Below are 26,331 nucleotides of genomic sequence, written 5' to 3' on the forward strand. Positions count from 1 at the left end.
CAACTACAAGGCATATTTCGGCATGCCTGTCGGGGATCAAGACAAACCCTGGGCACCTCATTTCACCTGCGAGCAATGCAAAAAAAAACTCTGGAAGGTAAGATGGACAATTGTTTTTTGGAATTTTACATAATAAATTTTGTTTAAAACATTTTAATTGTAAAGGTTTTTTAATTTAAGAATGTTTTACAATTTTTAATGTTATTGAAAAAATATATACGTGAAAAATGTTGCGAGAATCTCTTACACATTAGTAATGGATAAAATAAATGTATTTTTGTAGGATGGTAGAGAGGGGAAAAGAGAGCCATCAAGTTCGCTATCCCAAGAATTTGGCGGGAACACACTGACCACTCAAGCAACTGCTACTTCCAAACATCGGACTGGCAAGAATGCACCTGCTATCACGTATCCGGACCTTCCTTCATCCATCGCCCCGGTGCCACACTGCCTTGAGCTCCCCGTACCCACTCCTCCGGAGAGAGAGTCGCCGTCTTTATAAGAGAGCAGCAAGTCACAGAGCGAGGAAGACGTTGTAGATCCAGATGACAATTTCAGAGGTTGGAGCTGAGGAGAGAAACCCATACTACCCCAACCAAAAAAACCTCAACAACTTGATCAGAGATCTTGGTCTCACCAAGTCCAATGCCGAGCTTTTGACGTCTAGGCTCAAGCAGTAGAACTTATTGGATAAAAGTGTGCAAGTCGCAGATCAGAGGAAGCGTTACCAACCTTTTTGCAGCTTCTTCACCCGTCAAGATGGGCTTTGCTTCCGCCACAATGTGACCAGTCTGTTCGAGGCAATCGGTATCGCCTGTAACCAGAATGAGTCGCGTCTCTTCATTGACAGCTCATCCAGGAGCCTCAAAGCCGTGCTGCTCCATCATGGTAACAAGTACCCGTCTCTTCCCCTGGCTCACTCGGTGCACCTCAAAGAGGATTACAACAGCATCAAGACCTTGCTGGACGCCTTGAAGTATGATGAGTACGGCTGGGAGGTCATCGGAGACTTCAAAATGGTAGCATTCCTGATGGGTCTCCAAGTCAGTTTTACCAAGTTTCCCTGCTATATTTGTCTTTGGGACTGCAGGGACACCAAGGCGCACTACCACAGGCGGGACTGGCCACAGCGGACCGAGTTCTCTGTGGGGATGCACAACGTCAAGTGGGAGCCACTGGTCGACCCCCGGAAGGTGCTGATGCCTCCACTGTACGTAAAATTGGGCCTCATGAAACAATTTGTCGGAGCTGAAGATAAGGAGTCGGCAGACTTCAAGTGCCTTCAAGACTTCTTCCCTAAGCTGTCTGAGGCAAAGGTCAAAGCCGGTGTCTTCCTCACAGATAAAGAAGATCCTGGAGTGCAATGAATTCCCCAAGAAGCTCACTAGTAAGAAGAAAGCAGCTTGTTACAGCTTTATCGCAGTGGTACGTGGCACCCTGGGCAATCACAAGGTCGAAAACTGTGGAGCTGGTTGAGACTCTGGTGAAGAACTATGGCACAATGGGCTGTAGGATGTCTCTCAAAGGCCATATCCTTGATGCTCATCTTGATAAATTCAAGGAGAACATGAGAGCGTACTCGAAGGAGCAAGGCGAGCGCTTCCACCAGGATATACTGGACTTTGAACGCCGCTACCAAGGACAGTATAACGAGAACATGATGGAAGACTATATTTCGGGGCTGATTCGTGAAAGTGATTTACAGTATAATCGTAAATCTTGAAAAACTACTCACTTCTAAATCTTTTGTCGTCATTTTGTATGACTTTAGTATAAATACATGTGAATTTTTATTCATATGTTGTTGTTTTTTCTGACTTTATGTAAACAAAAAGACACAAATTCGCTCGTTTTCTAATTGAAAATAGGTAAATTTCAAAACATCACTGTCCTGGTCACAAAATCAAAGTTTGTGGGGAATAATAGCCATTTTCTATACTTTTTAGGCATAAGCAATTAGGAAATAACACCTACTACCCAGGAACAAACACATTCCTGCGGAGGGAGCTGGGTTGCTCGGTCAATGGCCAGGGTCCCCACACTCCCCTCCCCACCCAGCCCCTCCCTCCCCACCCAGCCCCTCCCTCTCCACCCAGCCCCTTCCTACACGACGGACACAATAATCCCCTGTGGGCTGGTGTAACCAGGAGGTTCCTACCAGTATTATACATATACGGCACGGCGATGCAATGGCATATCGCGCCAACATCGTGGATCTTATACCGCACGATACACACACACCCACATCGTGGTATCGCCATATCGCGATATATCGGCGATGTGGAGGTAAATCCTCTGGGCCTGACACCGCGTGGGTGCTGGGTGGGCAGTGGCAGCATCGGATCCTCGAGCGTTCGCTTTGCCGCTTGCGACGCCCTTCCGCTGCGGGCTCCAAGCCACCAACACCGCCAACACCGCTCGCTCGCACCGACCGCGCCATCCATCAACAGCAGCAGCAGCAGACGACGGCGAGCAGCAGCATCAGCAGCAGCATCTCAGCCATGGTGGTGAAGGTTTACTACACCAGCGTGGCGGCTTCGCGCGAGGTGAGAGGCTCCGCCGTGGAATTGGCGCTGCGCGCACTGCGGATCGTGCAGCTGGGAGACCCCCACACATCAACACCACCACCATCACCCCCACACATCAACACCACCACCATCACCACACATCACCCCCACACATCAACACCATCACCACACATCACTCCCACACTTCAACACCACCACCATCACCACACATCACCCCCACACATCAACACCACCACCATCACCACACATCAACACCATCACCACCATCGCCGCCGGCTTAGAGGGGACCCCTCGGGTGGTGAGCTGCTACCCCAGCCGCCCCGACAGGAGGTCCATGCCGAGACAGGAGGTCTGCACAGAGGCGGCAGGGGTTTGTCATTTTCTCAGCCAACAGCCCACTGAGCTATGTAGCTTTCTTTCATGCTTTAGGAGGCGACCTGGCCACCACAAATGACAGCGCGACGAGGTTTTGGTGGTTACCGCGTGGACATTTCTAGCAGCCAAATGCTCTAAACGACGCGAGGTGGTGATGTTGATCCTAAATGTGGAGGGGAAAACCGGAGGAGCCGCATAAAAATCCACGCAAACTCCAAATATATAGCAAGAACAGGCGTCGTGATCGAACCCACGGCCTCCTGTATATCAGGCGAGGTAGTTAACATCTCCGTGGTTTCATTCCCTAAGGCGAGGGGGGCCCCCTTCCCTGAGACGGGGGTCTTTGAGACAAGGGGGGCTCTGGGCTCCTTCCCCGAGACGGGGGTCACCTTCCGTCGGGAGGTTTCTCGTGTCCTGAGGGATCACTGCGATGGGGGGCAGCTCCCTCAGGGGGTCTCCTCCCTTCTTCAAGACAAGGGGCTTGCTCAGTCAGAACCAACCCATGGCCACGATTTGAATGACTTTCATTGTATGCAGCTATACAATGCAAAGGGTTGGTCCAGATGTATTGTGACCCCTAATTAATTGACCCCCCCCCCCAACATTTTTTCCCGTTACATGTTAATTTCTGTTTTTATAAACCTTCCTTAACTTTTTTTGTAAGTTTTAGATAATTCAATGGGGGTCACAAGACGATCTGGACCACCCTGTACTGTACATGCACGGCCCTTCTGTCAGTCTACTGCTAAATGAGGGCCTCCCTGACGCCGTACGGGGTTGTTATTTGACCATACTTCACCACGCTGGTCATTGCGGGTCGGTAAAGGCTGAAAGCATAGACGTACAGTATAACATCGCCCTTTTCTGCCCACAACGTAGCAAACCGCAGCCAATGATACCTGTTGTGCATTGGGGTCACCCATACACGTGCGCCGTGGTGGCTAGGAGATGTTGACTACCTCGCCTGGTATACAGGAGGTCGTGGGTTCAATCCCGACCCTGACGCCTGCTGCTGCTGCTGTATATTTGGAGTTTTCCTGTCTCTGCCCGTGGACGCGTGGATTTTTCTCCAGGTCCTCCGATCTTTCCACATTTAGAAACACGCGTTTAGAGGATGTGGCTGCTGTACATTTCTGCACGGTAAGCCACTTCGTTGGGCTATTATTTGTGGCCAGGTCGCTTCTGAAAGAGAGCTGTAAAGCTCAGTGGGCTTTACCTGGTAAAACAATAACAGTTAAGTATTGCTATCCAGGCTCAAACCCGCTCAGCTCCAGGAGAAAGCGCACAAATTCCGGGTGATTTGAACATTGGCTAATTGTATACAGTACCGTGCACTCTGCACAATACTGGCTTTATGTGCACAATGCAATGTACACACGCACAGTATGCATGAAGCATAAAGCTGTTGCAGTACTGCACAGTGCAATCACGTGTACAGGCTTCGGCGTGCTTAAGACTGGGCCGGTTATCTGAATGTGATGGAATGCAAACTCTGAAAGTTATTAATATGCACGTATTCAAAATACGGATCTGGCAAAATTAGGTTGTTTGACATTGATACGGTAAATTTCGCACTTTAATGAGTTTTAAAGCCATGTTTTTAAAATAATATGCCCCAATTTGTGCCCAAGATCCTCGGCAGACTCTCAGCTCAGTTGTGGTCTACTCAAGCCAGGGCATGAAAGTGATAAATATTTTCCCATTATTTATATTTTCTATGATTTAATTTGAAAGCAACATCAAAACGTTGTGACTTCATGATAGGCGATCACAAAAACTGACCTGATAAATTGCAAATCATTTTTTATCCCAAATAGACAAGCAAAATTAATCTTCATCATTGTTGCAGTCCATGTCAAACTGACCCACATTACTGTAGCACATGTAAATAGTATTACTATTTTACTAAAAGTGCACACACTGCACTGCCATATCACGTTGCATATACCGTACGTGTATAAACTGCGAGGGAAGGTGCATTTTAATGCACGGTGTTATATAACTGTCCTATGACCAAAAGCACCCAGAGGCTCCGCAACAGGGTCGAGCCTGATTCGTGCTTGGATGGGTGACCAACCGTGTCATGATAGGGCTGTGGAGCTACGAGGTGGGTAGCAGAGGGAAGTGGAGCAAAATCAATTCTTGTAATGTGACCCTTCACATCCAAATCTATGCCCCCCACGTTAAAAAAAATCCTGCACTGCCACTGGCCGGCATCTTGAAGTATGGTCATACATAAGCCCCCGCGATACGCACGGTGTGGGGAGGCCGTCATCCAGCAGTGGATTGACAAAAAGGGCTGTGCGTGTACAAATGGGCCCAAAGTGGAACAGTGCCTCCTTTGTTTGCCTGACATTTCGGTTAAACATTACTTGAAAAACGGTTATAGGGCTCTTGGTTGCTACTGGAGTGGTTACGATTGCTTCACTTTTTTTTATTCTGTAACCATTAAAATAAGATGTATTCTTCGCTACATGAAATGGTCATGCGTATATTTTTGCATGCATTGTATTTAAATAGATATACAAGAAATATGTATTTAAGATCCATAATAGAGATTTTTTTTTGGTTTAGATCGCGTAAATATAAATGTATCGTTAAACCCACAACATTAACAATTCGAGTACCAATTGCAAATGTTGTGGGTTTACTCTCCAACACACCGGTGTGCTGAACTAGTAACGAATCGTTATGTTTTGTTTACATTACAAACCTTACTAATTGGCTGTGTCAGGTGGTGGCGGGTTTAATGACACTCATATTTACGCGAAAGCCTACGTGTTAAACATTTATTTAGGAACTGTGGCGTTTCCTTAAATCTTCATCTTCCCTCTTTGCGCGAGGTACCCACTTGGTTGGAGGCAGTGGGGCCCTATTTCTCTTCTTTCTCTCCCTTTTGTGTGGTTTTGTCACACCCGAATGGATGATAACCACCTGTTTTTGTTGTACCCCTGTTACCAGAACTAAGAACTGTGGGGTCCCAAGTCATGTTCAAATTCCAACAAGTCCCCCCAATTAGATTATGACATGAGGAAAGCCAACAGCATTTGTTTGAGGAGCATCACCTTACTGAGAAGAGAAGTCCAGGATTTGAAGTGTATTTTGTGAGGACTTAAGAGGCCAGATATTGTCTCATTTGCAAGAGTAACATGGGGCATTAGTCTACCAGCAGGGGGTGATGATTGCTATGTATATGAACTCTATTGAGTAACTTGTGGGTGATTTACTAATTTGGAAAATTTGGGCCCTGATGCTCACTGACAATGGCCCAATCTTACATATTATATCAGAGGATATTTAACTGTCTGCTGTGAAGCAGACAGCACATTACTGTCACAGTTAATGCACCCCCACTACAAATCATGGCAGCTGCTGACTTCGAACTGTGAACCTCTGCAGCAGGCTGCGACCGCCACCGCCCTGTGACTTCACATCTTCAAATCATTGTCTCCTCAAAGGCATATGTTTTCTGTGGTTGCTCTGGTTTCCTCCCACACGTATAAATACTTATTAATTGGCTGAAAACATCTTAATATTTAGAGGCCAACAGAGTTTGGGTAATTGTTGGCACCGGCTCAAAGTTTGGCTGCCTTTCAGCTTTGTGGTTCCTCAGCGATTGTTGATGCAATTTGCATGAACGATGCAATATGGAGCTTAACATTATTTTCAATGTGCAATTTCCTTCCCTAATTTTACTTCCTCACTGTTGCAGTTCATGTAAAAATTACCAATACACATTACTGTACCACATTTATGGGACATGGTACAATAAGTGACCAACACACATGAGGGTTTGCTTTGCTTGATGACGTGTTGTATATACATATTGGTTCAGAACGCTCATGGTCTGAATTATTTTGTTTCAGGAATTAAATAGGTACTGGCCCTCTTTTAAATCGTGTTAAAATAAATTTCGATTTAAAGCTTTCGTGACTGCAGGGATTCATCTTCTTGGTTCTTTCGGTAAAGTCACGTAGAATGGGAATAATAAAATAATAAAAATGAAACATAATAAAATAATTCTCACGACGTTTCGGCCACAACGCAAGCAGCCGGCTGCTTATTATTTTATTATTTCCATTCTACGTGACTTTACCGAAAGAACCAATAAGACGTGTTAAAATATTTTTTAAAAATGATAATCACGTGCGCTGCCTTAGCAACGACACCACCCTGCTATGTATGAAACTGCAGACAATCGGTGGCTTTGTGACCACCCTTGCCTTCATGCACTTGTGTGTCTCTGTCCCTCTAGCCCCATGTTTCACAGTAGAGTATCCCTGCACATCTCTCCATGTCTCCACGCATGTCCCTGTACCTCTCCGCCTCGTTGTGTCCCTGAATATCTCTGTATGTCTTCACATCTCTCTCTGCCCCGCCTTATATTACTATGTCCACCATGTCTCTCCATGTCTCCTCATGCACCTGTTTGTCTAAACATATTTCCCTTCCTATCTTCCTGTGTTCTTGAGTGTCCTTCCTCATCACCCAGTATTTCCCGCACAATCCCATATGTTCCAAAAATATTGGATTTGCTGCACATGTTTAAATATCTAGGAGCAGTTTCCTCAAGGATGAAAATGTCTCGAGAGGCTTGAATAACAAATGTAGCCTGTTTTACTTGAGCTATACGGTGCAGCTTTTCTGCAGTATTGTTGCTTATGGCACTGCTTATTCCTTCATTTCTCAGTTTAATGATGATTGGAATACTAGGGAAATAAAATACATTTGGATCTAAAGTGAATATGCAACTTTATGAAAATATATATTGTCATTGTCATGATGCAAGAGTGGTGCAATTGGCTGGATGAGGTCACATGGAGATCACTAGGGTTGTCATCATGACACACCAGACATTAAAATGCAGCAAATGCATAAATGCAAAAAGATTAACGTAAAACTGAATTTTTTACACTTTTCTAAATGGGTTGATTTGGAAAGCATTGCATAATCCGCACGTATGCAGGATTTTTCTTCCTTGTTCTTATCAAACTCCTTATTTACTGTAAACATCTTATTTACGTAAACAAACAATTGCAGATTTTTAAGCATAAACATTTTAATAGTGTTTTACCGTATCATACAGATTATAAAGCCCCCTTCGTTATGCTAAAGATTTAAAATAAACTTTTTTTACTGCAAACTTTAGATTTTTTTCAATACTAGTAGCATCCCATCTTTCATTTCATGGGCCGCTGCCTATTTCTTGAGAGCTCTTTGGGCTGGACTATCTAGACATGTGGCAAGAGTGAGTCGCAGACTATCTTCGCTTGTGCCTTGTTATAACAATGAAAGCTTTATGCCGTGGCATTAGTGACTCAATAAACTGAAGAAAACAAGCAACGGATGTGTCATTCATGAAGCTTAAGTTAAAGAGGTGCTCTTTTTCCTTGTACGCAAAGCTTTATTTTTAATAGTCAAGACTTTATTTTTAATGTTGCACAACATCCCCATGTTAAACCAAACGGTACTGTTGCCTCACCACTGTACACTTTTTACTGAGCCAGTGAAGGCTAACGAGGCTAAATGTGAGTGTGCAAAAGTTGAGGTAGGCCCAAACCACACCCTCCCTGCTCTCACCTGGGAGCATGTCACCTCAGCCCATCACGATGCGTGTTGGTTGTGCAACACTTTGCAAACCGGGTTTGAATAAGACCTCTGTTGTAATGGTTAGCGCGCTTGACATGCAATCGAGAGGTCACCGGTTCGATTCCACCTCCCAGCACGGCAGTTGAAACGATGGAAAAAAATCAACATAAAAATCTTCCTGCCTCTATCCACCACAGTCGATCGGCAGGTCGTGTGTGGTGGGGTAAAGTGTGGGTACACAAACCTATTTATTTCAAGGCGTCTGGTCAGCGTAGAAGAGTAGACCAAATACCCTCTAAAGCTCCCTGTAGTGGAGTCTCTTCCGCCAGCAGTGGCGTGAGCCAGCAATATCAGGGCTGCAGCTTTAATTAATAAACGAGGGCACAAATACTAAGGTTTGTCCATGCACGCAAGCCAATCGGTGCATTCATTCATTACTAAAATTCCACTGGAAACGATGAGCGATTCTTAACTTTTAGCACCGTTAATCAATTCTGAAAATGATTACTGGTTCTCGTTTAACAGCTCTAATAGCAATGCACCTATATATATAAGTTGTCTGTGAACAGATCTTCTTCTTTCGTATGGCTGATGTAGATGCAGAGCAACTACTACAATTTCACATGCAGGTGGTCAAGCCAGATAACTGTGTCAGGAGCAGTTGAGTGTATCGCTGTAATATCTTTTTGTTTGTGGATCGGCCATTGCGTCGTTATATGTTGTACGGTCTGTTCTGGAGGACCACAATCGCACACGAGAGTTTTTAAATTTCCATTTGTGCATCCGGTATCCGCATCTGCCATGGTTTGTGCGGATGTGGTTTAGGGTGGACCATGAGCTTCGTGGAAGATCAAACCCAGGGATCTTCTGCGTTGGGTCTTTATGAACAGATAACAATTACCTAAAGCTTTTAAACTGCAGTCCACTCAAGATTTGCTGGCCATAAATATTTTAATCATTGCCACTTTACAACCTACACCACTTGTAATGCACAAGCTGTCGATTACACGGTGCCTTAGTGGCGAGGTGTTTTCTCCACTGCCTGGTATGCAGGAGGTCGTGGGTTCGATTATAACCCCGACGCCTGCTGTATATTTGGAGTTTGCACGTTCGCCCCGTGGTCGTGTGGATTTTTTTCTGTGTCCGCCGAGTTGTCCCCTCCACGTTTCAAAACATGCCTTGAGATTATTTTTCTGCTTTAAATTTTCACGCAATAAGCCACTTCGTTGAGCTATCATTTGTGACCAGATCGCTTCTGAAAAGAGCTAATAGCCCATTGGGCTTTCCCTGGTAAATAAAATATTTAAAAATAGTTTGGTCGTTAAATACTCTGGAAATTATGATGCCATACAACTCGTGCGCTTGTCAATTACTCCAGAAAACCATATATTAAAAGACTAATGGGGAATAGCTATTTATTTATGGGTTTAATTATTATGCCTAAGTAAGTGTAAACATTTGTTATTGCGCATTCTTATGCGTCCAGTCCGTCACCACCAGTTAGTGTGCCACGTAAAGAAAAAGTGCCAATAAATTAGTTAATACTTCAGCACACAGTAAACCCACAACAATTACAATTCGAGTATGACGTTTCACTGATCATTACAACCACCTAATAAAGCTGGTGTGCTGAAGTAGTAACTAATTGGCACATTTTGTTAACGTGAGAAACCTTACTAATTGGCTGTGTCGTGTGGTGGCGGGTTCAACGACGCATTTATATTTACACTATCTAACCTAAAAAAAACTTTATTATGGGTAATATTGGTCGCGAAAGCCTACGTGTTAATCTGAATTGGAAAATAACATAGCAAGTATCGCCCCCTTTTGCGAAAACTTGGCAGAACCCTCCTGAAAAATTATGGTGGAGCTTTCCTGGGTAAATTAGCATTATAGTAATAATATCGCCATACCACGGAAACCCTAATACGCTGTGTGTGCAGCACCTCCGATATTTTCGTAAAAATATTACACTCAGGGTTTTGCAGGGTCACATGAAGTGACTCGTATGCCTGTACCAGGCACGAGACCTTCCAGAAAGTTCTACCTGGGTTCTCATCCCCACTTCTCGTTTTATGGTGGCAATGTTTAACGTGTTGCCGTAAACATCCTAACCAGAGCATTTGTGCCGGCCGTGTCTTTGCGCAGGTCAAGTCCAATCAGAGCGAGGTACAAAGAGTGCTGGAGGCTAAGGGGTTGAAGTTCGAGATGGTGGACATTGCCGCAAATGATGAGCATCGGCAGAATATGAGGAAGCTAAGTGGGAACCCCACCGCCATGCCACCACAACTCTTCAATGAAAACGCCTACTGTGGAGTAAGTGGCTTTGATTTTTCACTTAATCCACAGTCTGACCAATACTGTTAAACATCGTCATTACCCATTGTCAATCCACTGGAGGATGAGAGCCTTCTCGTGATGTTAATAACCCTCACAGTCCTGCAATGTCACAGTCTGTCTCATTTGTGCACATGAACTGCGTTCATCGTTCAGTCACCACAGTGTCTCGTCCTGAACGGTGTCTGGTCCATTGCCTTGTCTCGGTCTTGTCCATCAACCATTAACCCTTTGAGCGATGAGTTCTGCCAATGTCCACCTACTTTACTTGACAGTCATTACCACGTCTTTCCATAATAGAGTTTTTTTAGGTGAGATCGCGTTAATATAAATGTGCCGTTAAACCCGCCACCACCCGACACAGCCAAATAGTAAGGTTTGTCACGTCAACAAAAAATGTCAATTCGTGAGTAGTACAGCACACCGGTGTGTTGGAAAGTAACCCAAAAAACCTCTTATGGATAATATTGGTCGCGAAAGCCTGCATGTTATCACATCTTTCCATTTGTGTTTTGTTTCATGACTTTTTCCTTATTTTTCTGTCTCTTTGTAAGTCCCAGCATGCATCTGACCAAGCTTCCTTTGCACACTTTTCACCTTTGGTTTTATTGTATTTGTCATTGTCTGTGTTTGTAATTATTGTCGTAGAGGGCAATATGCACCGATTGAAAAAGATTCTCTTCAGCCACATTGGTAGACCGATGTTCATTTTCAAATTAAGTTTTCCAGAAACACACCATCCTGTCCTTGTTCGCATCTTTATTTCCTAAATTTCGACTCCAATCCACGTTTGTTCATTGTGATAGGTTTGAATATTCACTCAAATAAAATGTTGTTTCACTAAAAACTCAACACATTCAAGAACACTGACTTAAAATACAACTTTATCAGGGTGATTGCCATTCTTCAGAGCACATGAAGAATGGCCATTGCTTGAAACGCCGTTGATTATATATGTTTTCTTTTATGGCAGCTATTCACAAGTGTAAGTGTTTTGTTTACAGTGTCTGCATCACTGGCAAGGAAGCATCACCAAATAATGTGTTTATTTTATTCAGCACATTTGTTTCCATGATCTTTAGTTTGCTTATATTAAACTCGAGTCCAGCTTTTCAGCCTCCCCTTTGAAGTTATACAATAATTTCCTGACATTCAACTTCATTGACTATTATCATGATCATGTCAGCAAAAATAAGATGGTAATGTTTCTCAATGTATGTGTATGTCCTTATTTCTCCAAATACATTTCTCACAAAATATTTTCTAGTTGCTGATATTCGGAATACAATATATATTTACTATAAGTAGATTTCGGTCTTGCGGTTCATTAGCCCCATTATGAAGGCCGCTGGGTCCACATTATTCGGCAGCAGTCCATTTTTGGCGATTATCATGTCCCATCTGTTACTGATGTTTCCACATCATTCCTCTACATTTGTGTGTCTTTTATACTGCATCAATCCATATTTTTCTGGCGTCTTACTTTGCCTTTGTATCCTGTGAGCATTGCCTTTTTGCTTCTGGATTCATATTTGGTGATGGCATTCTTCTGACATGACCACACCATAACAGTCTGCCTTGCTCAATTTCTTTTCATATTATTGTAATAAAAGACTCGGACGCTTCTCTCTGTCCTGTGTCCTTTATTTGGGTTCGATCTCTTTTCCCTCACGGTACTCCCCTACATACTCTCTGCTCTGCAGCCCCAGGCTGCTGTCGCTCACGTAGCCCAACTCCCTCCTAGCAGACCCGCTGCTGTCACGTCGTGCAGACCCCTGCTGCCCGACTCCTCCCTTGCAGACCCGCTGCTCTCTGCAGCCTCCTCGCTGCTCCTGCTGCCCGGGGGTCGGTCACCGTTGGCCGACGGTGCCGATCCTCGTGGCTCGGGTGTGTGGCGATCTCGCCACTCTTTCCTCACCCTTCGCCCTGCGTGGCCTCCCACTTTCCCAGTCTCCGATCACTCCCGACTGCTTCCGGTTACCCCCCTTATAGACCCTTACCCTCTCCCCCACGTGACGTAACTCCTCCCCCCATGACGTCACTTCCGGGAGGTCGTTTACGCCCGCATTACACCATTATGAGTAATACAGCATTACAATTAACTACATCAGGTTCTTCACACCTCTGTAAAGATTGAGTTGTTTAAGTGTAAAGCAGAAATTATGGGCTTCACCCAACAGGTTTGAGAGGCACAGCAAATTTGAAGTAGATTTATTAATTGTGTAACCCAGTGGGTGGCTCTGTCGAGGTTCAAATTTCCATCAGATAACATTCCAAAATTCACTGGACCTGCCAACCACAATCGATTGCCATTTCGAGGTGTGATACAAGGTGCGTTTTAGATGTATTTACTTTGTAGTTTGATTATTCTGAATTGTGCCGGGATGACAGTTTAAATTTAATTATTATTATTATTAAAATGATTCTTTCTTGTCAAGCAACTATTGTCTTCTTTTTCGCGATTGTATAGGACTATGAGAAATTTGCTGAAGCAGTCGAGCTGGACAGCATTGACACCTTCCTGAAGCTCAAGTGAAGACATCCTCTGCACAGGCCTCGACCTGCATCTGTTAACCCTTTTGCTGTGCTTAACTCTCTTCACATTACGCTCTACGGCACTGGTCAATCTTTTTGTTTTATACTAAATCTTGATGACTTGGCCTGCTCGGGGTGAACCACCATGATTTTTTGATTATGCAACATTAATTGCTATCTCTACACTCAATGCCATTCCTCAAACATCTCTTGGAACATCTTGTTACAGTATTTATCGCTTATTGTTTGATCGTTTGCATATTAAAATCACTTGCGTCATTCCTCTTGCGCACATTAAAATCACTAGCGTCATTCCTCTGCTGGTCGCACAGCCATGCATTCCACAATACATGGGATACTGAATGCACAGCAACATTCCTAATTTAAAGCGTGTTTTTTTTCACAATAAGTTAAGCATGAATGCAAGTATTTGCCACGCGTATCACCGATGCCATTTCTTAACCTTTTGTTCGAGGTGCTTATATTGCAAAATCACCACGTTCTGCAATCGCCATGACTTGTATGCAAATGTAATGCATTATAAAGGTGTAAACATTTTTCTATCCTTTTCTTGCCAGTCTGAGTGCAAAGCAAAAAAAATATTGAATTCTTTCCTCCGCCATCACTATCTAGGGAAATATGGGTGGGTGTAAACGTACGTCTTTGTGCCACAGCCCGCTTAGCTGGAAAATAAATGCACGTTCTCTAGTTATGTGGCAAGAAGTGGTCTTTGTGGAGGCTTTATGAAGTTTTACGTTAGTGTTAAATTCATTGTGGTTGTAATCATTTAATAATTACCGTTTTTATAATTAGACATTAACAATTTTCCCTTTCCCCTTGATTTTTGGAATTTATACTATATTGAATTGGCTGTTGGTTGCCCTCAAAGGGGAGGCACTTTGGTGTTGGTCCAGAGTTTTGTGCCACAAACAAAATTCTGGTTGATTACAAAGGAGGTGGTTCACTGGAACATAACTTACGTTCACACAAGTAACACTTTGATGGATTAAAATCAAGGGCACAGTTATTTTGTAGTCGGCAGAATGTCATTTCATGAAACACTGCATGTTTTCTTCCTCGACTACAATTTTGTTTTGAAAATATCTATTTGGTTGGACAATCGTGATAAGACAAGGTGCAAATACATAGCGCATGCTAAGATGCAAAATCATAATAATTCAATAGGCTACACCTACATCGTATTCGAGGTGAACTGCGTATTTTTCACCGTGGCATATGTTAATCATAATAGTACTTGTTTTGTCGTGGCCACAAAGCATCACTTGCAGTTGAAAGGGATTCCGTCTACTGGAAATAACGGTCGCATGACAAACCTTGCATGAAATACGTAATTATAATTCTCATTTTTTGCTTAGACCTAATTACATAATGAAATTCCATGGATGTGTCCGGACACTGGAAAAAAAAATTAAGCATGATATGCTTTGTATCGCTGCATTAAAACAACACTCAGTGCTTAAAAGCTTGGCCTTTATGCCAACAATATTTATCACATGTACGCAGTCCTCGTGTTGAGTCTTGTTTACTGGAATTTAATGTTGCAGTTGCATTGATCTGCATCCACTGCTTGTCAAATAGGTACTGTGAATAATAGACCCACGGAGGTGATTTGATTGCATTTCTCTGCTTGTCCACTGCATCCTTCCAGCAGCAATAAATTTTATTTTTTGAATCTAAATCGCTTTTTGAGTGTTTTTGGTACTTGACTCGTCAACATTTGCTGTCATGAATGCGAATTTTTTCTCATATATTTTTTTACCGAAAATTATGTTCCACTCGCAATGTGATTCTTCACGTGCCGACTCCACAGGGGAATATTGACACCGCTGAGACTGATGAAAAGATAATACCTCTCGTTTGATTTGGAGAGAGCTCCACTGTCAAACTGGAGCTGGTCATGAGCACACTGCCCCCATCTACGACTGTCCCCATTGGAAAGTTGAAGAGGCAGAGTGATGACAATACCCAGTGTTTTGTTTTAGCTGATGGTGAAGCCCCACCTCTGCATGGCACACTCCAGGGTTTGCAGCAATTTCCAACTCTGAGTGAGGAAGCGGGTAACAGATCGGCATACATCGTAGCATGGTTGACCTGGAGGGAGCAATCTCTTGACTGCACCCAGGAAATTGATAAATCTATTGTATCTACCAGATATAAATGTAACATGTCAGTCACACTCGTACGCATATCACGCACATACAAAACTGTTATCCGTGGTGACATGAAGCATCATTGGGGAATATCCACAATTTTACTTATCCACTGGGTACATTTTTCTCAGATAACCCCGCTGGTAATGAATTTGCTGTGCAACCCCGCATTCAAAATTGCGGATCTACGTACGGCAGATGTTGATGGAGAGCAACAATGAGAAGTAATACGTCGCGAATAGTAACGGCGTAGCTGGTTTTATTCATGAATATATCGCGGGTAAAAGGACGCCGATTTGCTATGAATTAGGGGTAAAATCGCGAACAACACCATGGATAATAGGAAGAAATAGGGTCGCAGCTATTAGGAGTTTTCGCGGACTACAGCGAATAGGGGTCGTGGGTAACAATCGGGCCACAGATAATCGGAATTCTCTACTCGTACACACATCAGACATCATGTCAAACAGCGTCACCTGAAAACAGAGCTGCTGTAGAGAACAATCGTGAAAAGCTTCGCAAGTTCGAGTGATTTACGTGCTCAGAACCACTCTCAAAACACGTCGTTGTCGTTGTTGAGTTTCCATCTCTCCAGGGTCCAAGCTCCCAGCTTCGAGTGCGGGCCACCAATTGGAGCCGCTCCATCGGTCGCCGGACGAACGGTGGAGCCCCAACAGGGGGGGCCAAGGCAGCGGGTGCCTTGGCTCCCCCTGGTAGCCAAAGCTACGAGTTGGGGGGGGGGGGCTTGACAGCCACCACGAGGTTCAACAACAGTGTTAAAGAACAACAAGACTTATTTGAAATGCGGTTTGAATGCATTTTCATGGAAAAGCTTTATTTTAGTCCCACGTTTTATGTTAATTTAACGAGAGCCGTGACGTGATATTGCAAAGAGGTCGTGGCTACATTGTGCGAAGACTGAGTGCCCCCTACAGCGTCCAATGTTCGAGACCATGAGCGTAACGACGATGTGATGAGGCAAGGGGAGCCGCGATAAATGATCGCCTCCAGGTGCGACCGTGCGTGACAAATCAAACATTGGGGCCCCACCTGACCGATTGCCGTGAGCTGATCGTGTCGTTACCACGCCACTGGCTCCACCAGGTGATTTGCTAACAGCGTTGCTATGTTCCCCTCAACCCAGGAGGCATGGGATGACCCCGAGCCTGCTTCTTGCTGGAGCTCGCTTCTGAGGTCACATGGCCAGTTCATAATTGCATCGTTGTGCGTATATAACACCTACCAAATGATTGTACGAGCTGCACTGTGCACATTGGGGATGTTTAAATAAAAAGTCAGCTCTTATTTGCCGACACGTCGTGCGCTCACACGCAAAAGCGTGACAGCAACGCGACACATCCTGGACAGCGAAATATATTTTCATTCATGTAGATATTCCTTGGTTCTTTCGGTATAGTCACGTAGTTAGAAAATAAAATAAAATCTTTTTTTGTCAAATATTTTTTGTTAACCAGAAAATAAATAAATGTTTAATTTTTTAATTTTTTTATAAAAAAGTTTTTATTTTATTTTATACCTACGTGACTTTACCGAAAGTACCAAAAAGTATGGAACATTGCAGTCACGAAAACTTAAGATCCATTCATGTAGATATTATATACCTTCAAGCAGCACGCAAACACTACAGCGCAGCTACACACGGATACAATTATTGCTTTAAATACATTGATTTGCATTAAACCTGAAACACTAAACACACGTCTTTTTTGTTTACGGTGAGTGACATGGCAGCTCCTGTAGCCCAACATCTGTGATCACCCCTTTACAACAAACGGAAAGACACTCAGTGTCCATTAACGCAAGGCATGCAGGGTAATGTGAGGACAACAACAACAAAACCTGTTTCGGACTATTCTCTTTTGTCTGGAAAGTGCACAAACACGGCGTTTTAAAATCGGCTACCAGGTGTGCAAAGTGTCATCAATGCTCGCCAAATGTGACCTTTGAACATTCCCATTTAGACCACAGCCGCTTGTGCTGCAGTCAGCCCTGTTTATGTTTTATGTGTTTGACACACGGTTAAAACAAGCACATGCAGAACAAACGACGGCACCACCCATTGGTAATTGTTGCAAACTCATGCTCACACAGAGGTGGGCAGCCACACTTGGGACACTGCGGGTGGTGACCTCATAGCGAACGGTTCCTGCTGGTTATTGGTGACATCGCAGGCACCGTTTCAGTTTCATTTATTAGAATTTACCCTGTGAGCCATTCGGCTCTTGATTTGGGTTCAACCGCACGCGACACGTTATTTGCCAATTATATCAATCATGACTGCTGCCACGCTACATGAAGAACCGACAAACCCCGTTTAACATACGAGTAACTTAAATGCTGTGAAACTACTTGCTCAAGATTATCCAATTACAAAATCCCAACCTTTTTCATGTCCACTCATGACAGACATGTCTTGGAAAGTCTGATAGAAGATGTTATCACAAACTTACAACCCCATACCGTATACAAGCAGCATACCAAAGAACACATCACGTATACAAGCAGCATGCCATAGAAGCAGAGGCGCGCAACTATGGGGTATATGTGGCAGCGTTATGCGACGCCCAGTCGGCCACAAGGGGGCCCCGAGTGAACAGGTAAACAAGCGAAACATGTGAAGAAAAAATATCCTTTTTTGTAATTTATAAAAAATTACCTGCGGTCTACCATTGACTGAGCCCGATTAACGCGTCTGGCTATCATAGCAGCATGAAGTTGCGCGATCCACCCCCTTCGAGAACATTCTCGAGCAGTGGTTCTTCACCTGAAATAACACGCACCACCTGGGGTGTGCGAGACATGGGCACATTTTTTTTGAAGGAAAATCACAAATTAAGCACGGGAATGTAACTACAACGACTTTGTTTAATAAAATCTGTCTATTAATTAACATTATACATTCTTTCATGATTGAGAACCAAAGGGACGCAAGGCTGCAGTGCAGGTTAAGAACCACTGATCTGAGATTAGGTTTTCTCATTTTTTCTGGCAACAAAACAGTTGTGTTAAGATGTTAAAACACCAAACTGAAACCTTTTACAAGGAATCATTTCTGCATTAACCACAATACTTGTGGTCAGAATGCAAACAAAAAACATACTCTGATAATATATGCATTGTCTTTGAAACTGATTGGTCCCCACCAGAGACAGCTTTCTTTTGAGCCTCGTCTCAAACGGTGTTAGACCAGAGGACGCCATGAAAGCAAGACGCACGATAACTTAATTGAGTCTCGTACCTTTAAATATTTTCATTAATACTGTCACTGCTAGACTGTCTTCCTCTAAACCCAATACAGAGTGCAACTAAAATAATATATATAGCATAGTTATCACCTACATGTTATTGTATACGGGTTCAAAACATTCGTAATTATTTCATACATGTCAACCCATACGGTTAACCCGTGTTCTTGTACAGGCGAATTGAGTTTCCAGGTCCACACGGCGTACAGCCGTTTCAATACGGGCAAACAAATAATTGTCTATTTGTTTGTGTTTCTGCCTTGTGATGGGACTTTGTAGGATGAAAGTTGACATTTATAAGGGAACGGGCTGACCAATAAAGTCTGAATTGGTCTGTAATAAGGTATGGCACTGATAAGGGATTGACAGGTATGTGTAGTGTATTGTGTAGTGTATGTGTAGTGTATAGTGTAGTGTATAGTGCAGTGTATAGTGCAGTGTATAGGATGAACGTTGAGATTCATGAGGGCACCACGGGATGACCAGTAATGTCACCGATAAGGGATTGACAGGGATGCTATTTCAGTAAACGTCAGTCGGGAGAAAGGAGGGAGGCCCACAGTCGCATCTTGCATCGCCCCCCGGTGAAATCGGTCGTTGTGCCCCTGCATATAACTCCCCTTATCCGTCCCGATTCGATTACTTCAATATTGCGGATGCTACAGTTCCTCATGAGTGCACCATTATACTCCACGTATCCATGAGAATAAAGCGAAACTGATCATTTTCTGCTCACAAATTCCCGAATAGCATTTGCCCTGTGACACATTCCCGAATAGCATTCGTAAAGCTTTTCCCAGCACATAATAGATGTATAGTTTCCAACAAACCCCTCTCATCCGCGGAAGATTTGCGGATAAATCGGAGGACGCTGGAGCGCTGCGTTGTTATTCCTGTCACGCGGGGTGAAGTGCGGCTGCACGCCACTTCGTCTGCACGGCCAGTGGGCTGCAGCACCACGCATGCATGCAGGCATTGCACAAGCTGCGGTTGAACTACACTCATGCACGGATTTCTCAATGCATGTTGCGAATGAATGACTGAATTCATGAATAAAGTCTGTTCTCCTCTAGTGCCGCGTTTTTTTATAACGCGAATTGGATATAGCGCGATGAATGTATTCGGGAACATTATTTTTTTTTATAACGCGGTTGCGTATTGGATATAACGCGATTGAGTGAACAGAACGATGTCCGCCGAGTAGGAATAGGCGGTTGCATGGCTGCCTCGGCGTAGCATCGCACAAGGTGGGATGCTGCTGGATGCTTCTAGAATCTATATGCTACCCACGTGCCACGGTCTTTGTTCAGCCGGCGTACACATCTCACGTGTTATTGTGGACCGTGCTTTCCCCATATATTGTATGTTATTTATTATAACGGGATTTTTTCACAACGCGGTTTTTTCAGGAACGCAACGACGACACGTTAAAGGAGAACAGGCTGTACTCCAAAATACCACGAATTGTATAACATCTTGTGTGTACATATGTTTGTGTGTCTCCGAGGCTTGTCTAAGAATGTTGGGGAGTGTCTGGACACAAATGACATCCACCTCCGATTAGCACGGTTGGCTACGTACGGTGTGAAAGAAGTTACACATACACACTTCCATAGTGGCTGCACCCCTACGACTCATGCGTATATCGTGCACATCGTCAGTGGAGTCACACTGCATCGGATAAAGCAATCTCTTTACATTTTCCTCATTTAATCATTATAATGGTTCGTGATCATGAATATGCACCTTAATGGAGTTGTATATTGACGCATCATTTACTGCCGTTAAAGTTTTGACTTTAAACCAGTTCCTTCCATTGTTTCATTGTCATCTTTATCTTCCCTTGTGTCTCCTCCACTACATCCTATATGCTTAAAACAACTATACTGTCTTCTTATCAGTCTCTTCAGTATTTCCTGATTATTGTTTTAACTCAGTTTCGTTCTCAAAATAGTTTTTTCATTATTATTTAGTATTTCTCGACATATCGATTTTTGTTGGAAGAGTCGCAGATATGTCCTGTTTTTGTATTTGCTTGTGTTTTTCTCCAGTTGTGCCCTTGCAGAGTGCTGCTGTGCATTTGCACGTTTAGTAAAATATTGCTTTTGGAGAAAAAAAAGATAGACTTTCTGAATAATGTGTGGTTTAAATATTGCAAAAATCTCAGAAGCCTAAGTGGGCCATCAATTTTGAAGGTTTCCATGCAAATTGTGGCCCTCCCGTGTGGAAATCAGCTTCTTCCTTGGTCACTTTCAATCAAACTGCAAAAGTGGGCAGGATTACATGACAGCTTTGGCGAGAGCTTGTGAAGGGGACAATCCATTTACCCGATTAATGATTCTTATTCGATTCACAAAGCAAGGTAAGGGCAAAATATGGCTTGCGACGTTGCCTTTCCACCAAAAGTGTTACCCAAAGCAGCAGCAGCAGCATCTTTTGCCTGGCAGAAAATACATTCACGCTGGCGGGAATAGATTTGGCCTGCTACAATGAGAAGTAATTGCATCAAAAAGGTGTTTTGAACCATAATTTTACGTACCAGGTGGAACAAATTTCCCCATGGCAGACTACAGTACGGCATATCCACCAGCTTTGAGTTTCTGGTTCACGGCAAAGTGAACTTACGTCCCTTCCTCGATTTAAGTCCCATTTAAAAACATATTTTTGTTTACTACGGCCTTGCATTGAGCTGTCCTTGGTTTGGGTGCACTGCGTGTTTTTGCTTTTTATTTCGCTGTTGTCTTATACAGCGTTGTCAGATGTAGTTTTGCATGAACTACGCTATATATAATGCACTAATTTATCTACAACGTCTGTTACATTGCGCTACCTCCCTGTTTGGGGCTAAGGTTACCAGCAGGCCCAGGTGAAATTCATGGGCTCCACTCCCACCACTCTCCGATTCACCTCCTTCCATGGTGACGTCTGTTTCACCTATTTTGCTTGTCTGCAAAGGCGCGTAAACTGCAGCCTAAATGAAGTAGATTTTTAATCGGTGGAAAATTGCCACAATATTTTCATATCCACTACCAGTTTTTGCTAAATACATGAATACGGGCCTGTAGATGGATTTGATGCCATTAACCAAAATGACTGTCGTGGGACCTAACTGGATGGGAGCACGACGTGTCTGACAGGCCCGTGTAAACACAACGGTGAGTTTCTTGAACAAACGAATAAGAGAACGTGGGAGGAGGGGGCAAAACAATATGAGCTGTTTGTCTGACAAGACTCCCACGGTGACGGGTAAGCTGCATTTCCAATTCCACCCTCGTTCACACAACGCCCAAAAGCTTGATCCACCAATTAGGCCCCGCGTCTTCATCAGGAGCTCTATAATCCGCAACTGATGAGGCTGGATGTTTTCCGTCACTCGTTTCTTAATCCATCGCTGATTGTGTCCCAGGTGTTGTGCGTACGCAATCAACGTTAAAATGTTTGAAATCTGGTTTTGACAACGCTTCCAAACCGAGTCATTCGTAGCAACACAAGAGGTACAAAGAACATGTGCAGTATCCAATGCTGAGACAATTGGCACATTTTTTTAAATCTGCTAATAACCTGGTTGGCGACTGCTCGGGGCGACCTTTATCCAGCAGTAGATCAACGATGACTGACCTCAATGCGGGCTGCAGTAATATACACGGTGGAGAGATGTTAACTACTTCGCCTGGTATACAGGAGGTCGTGGGTTCGATCCCGACCCTGACGCCTGCTGTATATTTGGAGTTTGCGTGTGTCTCTCTCTCCGTGGCCACGTCGGTTTTTTTTTCCCTCCACATTTAGAACCATGCGTTTAGAGTAGCTGCTAGCAATGTCCACGCGATAAACCACTTTATCGCGTGGACATTTGTGCTAGACAGGTCGCTTCTGAAAAAGAGCCATACAACCCAATGTGCCTTACCTGGTGAAATATATATTTTGTCTAGTTTAGTTTAAATATCCACATAACGCTCATAACAATAGCAGGTAGGTGTTATGACGTGTCATAAAAGGCCGACCCCTTTCCTGCTCACCGAAGGCGTGCGCACATCGCTCACCACGCAGGAGGTGTGGGGCTCACTGATCAGTGTCACTCATCCGAGCGAGAGCAGAGGTAAGCGTCACGTGGGCTATTCTGCGTGGCGAGCTTCGAAAGCGATCGCTGTGTTGCAGGTTGATTTTACACGAAAATAGTTTTCTCTCGGTTATTATGGAATGTTGTCTTTTCAAACGTTTACCAGACATTGTCGACTAAAATTATTGGTGAAGACCTGTTTATAATAAAAACACTGAGCTGTTTAGGCATAGTTACAAGATAAATGCAACTAGCATTTTACGTATTTTTTTGACAAATTGCAAGAACTGTATTTGCGTTATTGTTTTATTTAAAAAAATGTTTATAAATAAACTATATGGGGGGAAACGGTTATATTCGCACGAAAGCAGCCCCATTATATTTTTTTTTAATGAACAATCCGGGTCCTTTTGACAAGACGTATCCATCAGGTCAGATTTTTGGAAAAAATGTGCCAATGTCACCAGGACCAACAATCTCGGACAACGATTGCGTTCCAACTGTTTTGACGAGATGACAACGTGTCCCTAGCGTTTCCACCCAGGTCCACTGTGCACACACAGCGCGATATTTTTAACGCGGGATTGCCTCGAGATGATTTTGCAATTTTTGCAAAACTCAAACTGTGGTAGATCTTCTAAGTTCATGAGTACTGTTGAGTACTTGTATGTTTTATCCTACATTTGCAAGTGTGTATCGTGGATATTGTCTCAATTTTGAATGGTTACATGATCTATGATTCAGTTAGTGAGTACAACAGAATTTCACCCAATATACTGTGAATTTCCAAAAATGTTTTGCTTCTTCAGGAAGATTAAACCGTGATGTTGCTTTGTTCCGTTTGCCTAGAGACGATGCATTTGACAGGGATGTGGTGGTGCGTGTTCTACCTGAACGTGGCCTTCACCTGCGCGATGATGCGAGAGTACTACATCGCAGCCAAGGAAATATACTGGGACTACGCACCATCGGGGAGGAATCTTATCAAGAACATCAGCATTTCCGACGATGAGTATGTTTCCACGTGATTTTGTTGTTGTAATAATAACAATAACGTTTAGTTTTATACAGTGTCGTAGTTCGCTGAAATTACATCTCACGATCGCTGAGAATCTGCAGACGAGCTGGATGGTGGTAGCCAAGCGTTGAGCCGATGCCACCAAAAATCGCCCAGGCTCCGTGGATTTTTTTTCCAGTAGTGTGCTATGTGTTATGTGTCATAAGTAGTAACTTCATTGTAATGACACTTAGATGTATATATTTTCATAACGCTCACTCACCCAAGAAAGCCACACGGAGTCCATTTGGTGTTTTACCTTTAGATTTGTACAGCCAATTAATGATGCGTGTTTATATACAAGTGGGAGGAAACTGGAGCACCCAGAGAAAACCCACCAACCCAGCGATTTCATTGTCACCACTTTGGACCCTTTGTCATTGTGCTGTACAGTAACTTTGTGGCCTGTATTTATTTTAGCTACTTGAAAATAACGTTCTAATTCCCTGGAATATATGTGCCGCAAACCCCACTATATATGTGCAGCAAAATCCACTTTTTCGCTCCTACATCTGTGCCCCCTACCTTTACCAACTGGCACTGACCAGGTTAGGAAAGTGTGGTCTCGTAATACTCGTAGAGAACGCACGAGACGCGTTGTGTTTGTGCATTACCCTCAATGAACCTACGATGAATGGCGTAACCAGCTTTGTGGATAACTCATGCAAAAGATACTCTTTGTTGCAATGAAAAGAAAATGCATGCATCATGAATATGGGTTAGTGCAGAGGTCGGCAACCCGTGGCTCCGGAGACGCATGCGATGGCTCTTTGGCTGCCCCCTTGCGGGCAGCTCTTAAAAAAAAGACACGTTAATTTTAAACGTAATTTTACATAAAGATATATGATTAAATATGGCAGGGAATGGGTTATTTTGGAATATCTTAGTGACAATAAAATGTACAACAATCAAACTGTATTGCTAAAATATAACTAGGGAAAAAAAAACTAAATAGACGCCGTTTATTCAATCACCTATTTGTTTATTTAAGTCAGAATTTGTCATCAGCTGTATACCGGCTGTGTCTGTATTTGTGTAACTCTGCGCGTGATGCGGCTCTGGAACTATTTTGGTCAAAGAAAAAAACAGAAAAAATGTCTCTTCCTCTTCTTTGAAAGGTTGATGATCCCCTGGTCTAGTTTAGCTCAAGCTGGGTACTTTTCTTAATGATACATTTCTCACAATCAGATTGCAGCCAAAGCGAAAATTGTAAAACCATTAATACACGTTACCCAAATCTATACGGGCACCTAAGAGCCCCTTGTCTACACGAGGCATAGGTTTTGATACGTTTACAAATCGCCTTCCACTGCTGATTACTTTTACAGACAAGCCAGATTGACTCTGCAAAGGGGGCCGGAGCGCATTGGCCGGATTTACAAGAAGGCGGTGTACATCCAGTACACGGACGGCAGCTTCACGCAGGAGATTCCCAAGGATCCGTGGCTCGGATACCTGGGCCCCACCATCAAGGCGGAGGTGCACGACGTCATCGCAGTCTACTTCAAGAACCTCGCGTCGCGCCCGTACAGCATGCACCCCCACGGCGTCTTCTACAGCAAAGCGTCAGAAGGTCGGTTGGTGGTGAAGGTCTTCCTCCTCTTCTTCTTCTCCCCATCTGACTGATGTTGGTTTCGAGCAGGGGTCGGCAAATTGCGGTTCCGTGCGGTTCTTGAAGGACTGCTTTGTGAGGTTATTTATCAAGGACCATCACCGTCTCGTATTCACCACGTGCATTGCAACTCTTGAAATATGGAGGGTTTTTTTACCGAATGGAAAAAAACGACATTTATTGTTATTTTGGTTGCCGACCCCAGATGTAGAGCAAGAACTAGAATTTTCCATTGAGGTGGCTGAACCAGAGAATTGCGTCAGGATGTCTCCTTCATGTTTAAGAATTGGGCATTGCGTCGTTGTATGTTCCACGGTCTGGTCTGGGTCACCGCATTTGCAGAGTTTTTAATTTTACATTTAAATGACCCATCTAAATTACCTCAAGAAACTAACTGCAATCAGATTAATATCCTCCAGTTATTATGAGCGTATTTAATTTTGCTCATGTAATTGTAAAAAAAAATTTGTAATGTGAATTTTCAAATAATTTGACCGCATGGGAACTGAAACTACCACTGCAATCCATAACATAGGTTTTTTGGGTTAGATGGCGTAAATATAAATGTGTTGTTAAACCCACCACCCGACACAGCCAACTAGTAAGGCTTGTCAGGTAAACAAAACATGCCAATTAATGACGAGTTCAGAACCGGTGTGTTGGAGAGCATACTCAAAACATTTACAATTCGAGTATTACGTTTTGCCGGTAATTGCAATGCTTACATTTATATTTACGGGATCTAACCCAGAAAAAAAACCCCTCCATTATGGATACTATTGGTGGCGAAAGCCTCCGACGTGT

The 26,331-nt window shown here is 43.6% G+C and overlaps 2 protein-coding genes across 2 annotated transcripts in view; both read left to right on the forward strand.

Moving 5' to 3' along the window:
• Window positions 1-2,308: 2,308 nt before the first annotated feature.
• Window positions 2,309-15,063, forward strand: LOC144722896 (SH3 domain-binding glutamic acid-rich-like protein 3). The gene is made up of 3 exons (XM_078601301.1): window positions 2,309-2,546; window positions 10,641-10,808; window positions 13,300-15,063. The coding sequence occupies exons 1-3, from the start codon at window positions 2,502-2,504 to the stop codon at window positions 13,363-13,365; spliced, it is 279 nt and encodes a 92-aa protein (XP_078457427.1). The 5' UTR covers window positions 2,309-2,501; the 3' UTR covers window positions 13,366-15,063.
• A 7,716-nt stretch (window positions 15,064-22,779) lies between these two features.
• The window catches only part of LOC144722930 (ceruloplasmin-like), a 53,225-nt gene continuing 49,673 nt past the window's right edge, over window positions 22,780-26,331 (forward strand). The window contains exons 1-3 of the mRNA XM_078601356.1: window positions 22,780-22,897; window positions 23,708-23,870; window positions 25,238-25,488. Coding sequence (XP_078457482.1) covers window positions 22,780-22,897; window positions 23,708-23,870; window positions 25,238-25,488 — 532 coding nt within the window. The remainder of the gene's footprint in view (window positions 22,898-23,707; window positions 23,871-25,237; window positions 25,489-26,331) is intronic.

This window comes from Lampetra planeri, chromosome 16 (assembly GCF_965212315.1).
Source record: "Lampetra planeri chromosome 16, kcLamPlan1.2.h2, whole genome shotgun sequence".
NCBI lineage: Eukaryota > Metazoa > Chordata > Hyperoartia > Petromyzontiformes > Petromyzontidae > Lampetra > Lampetra planeri.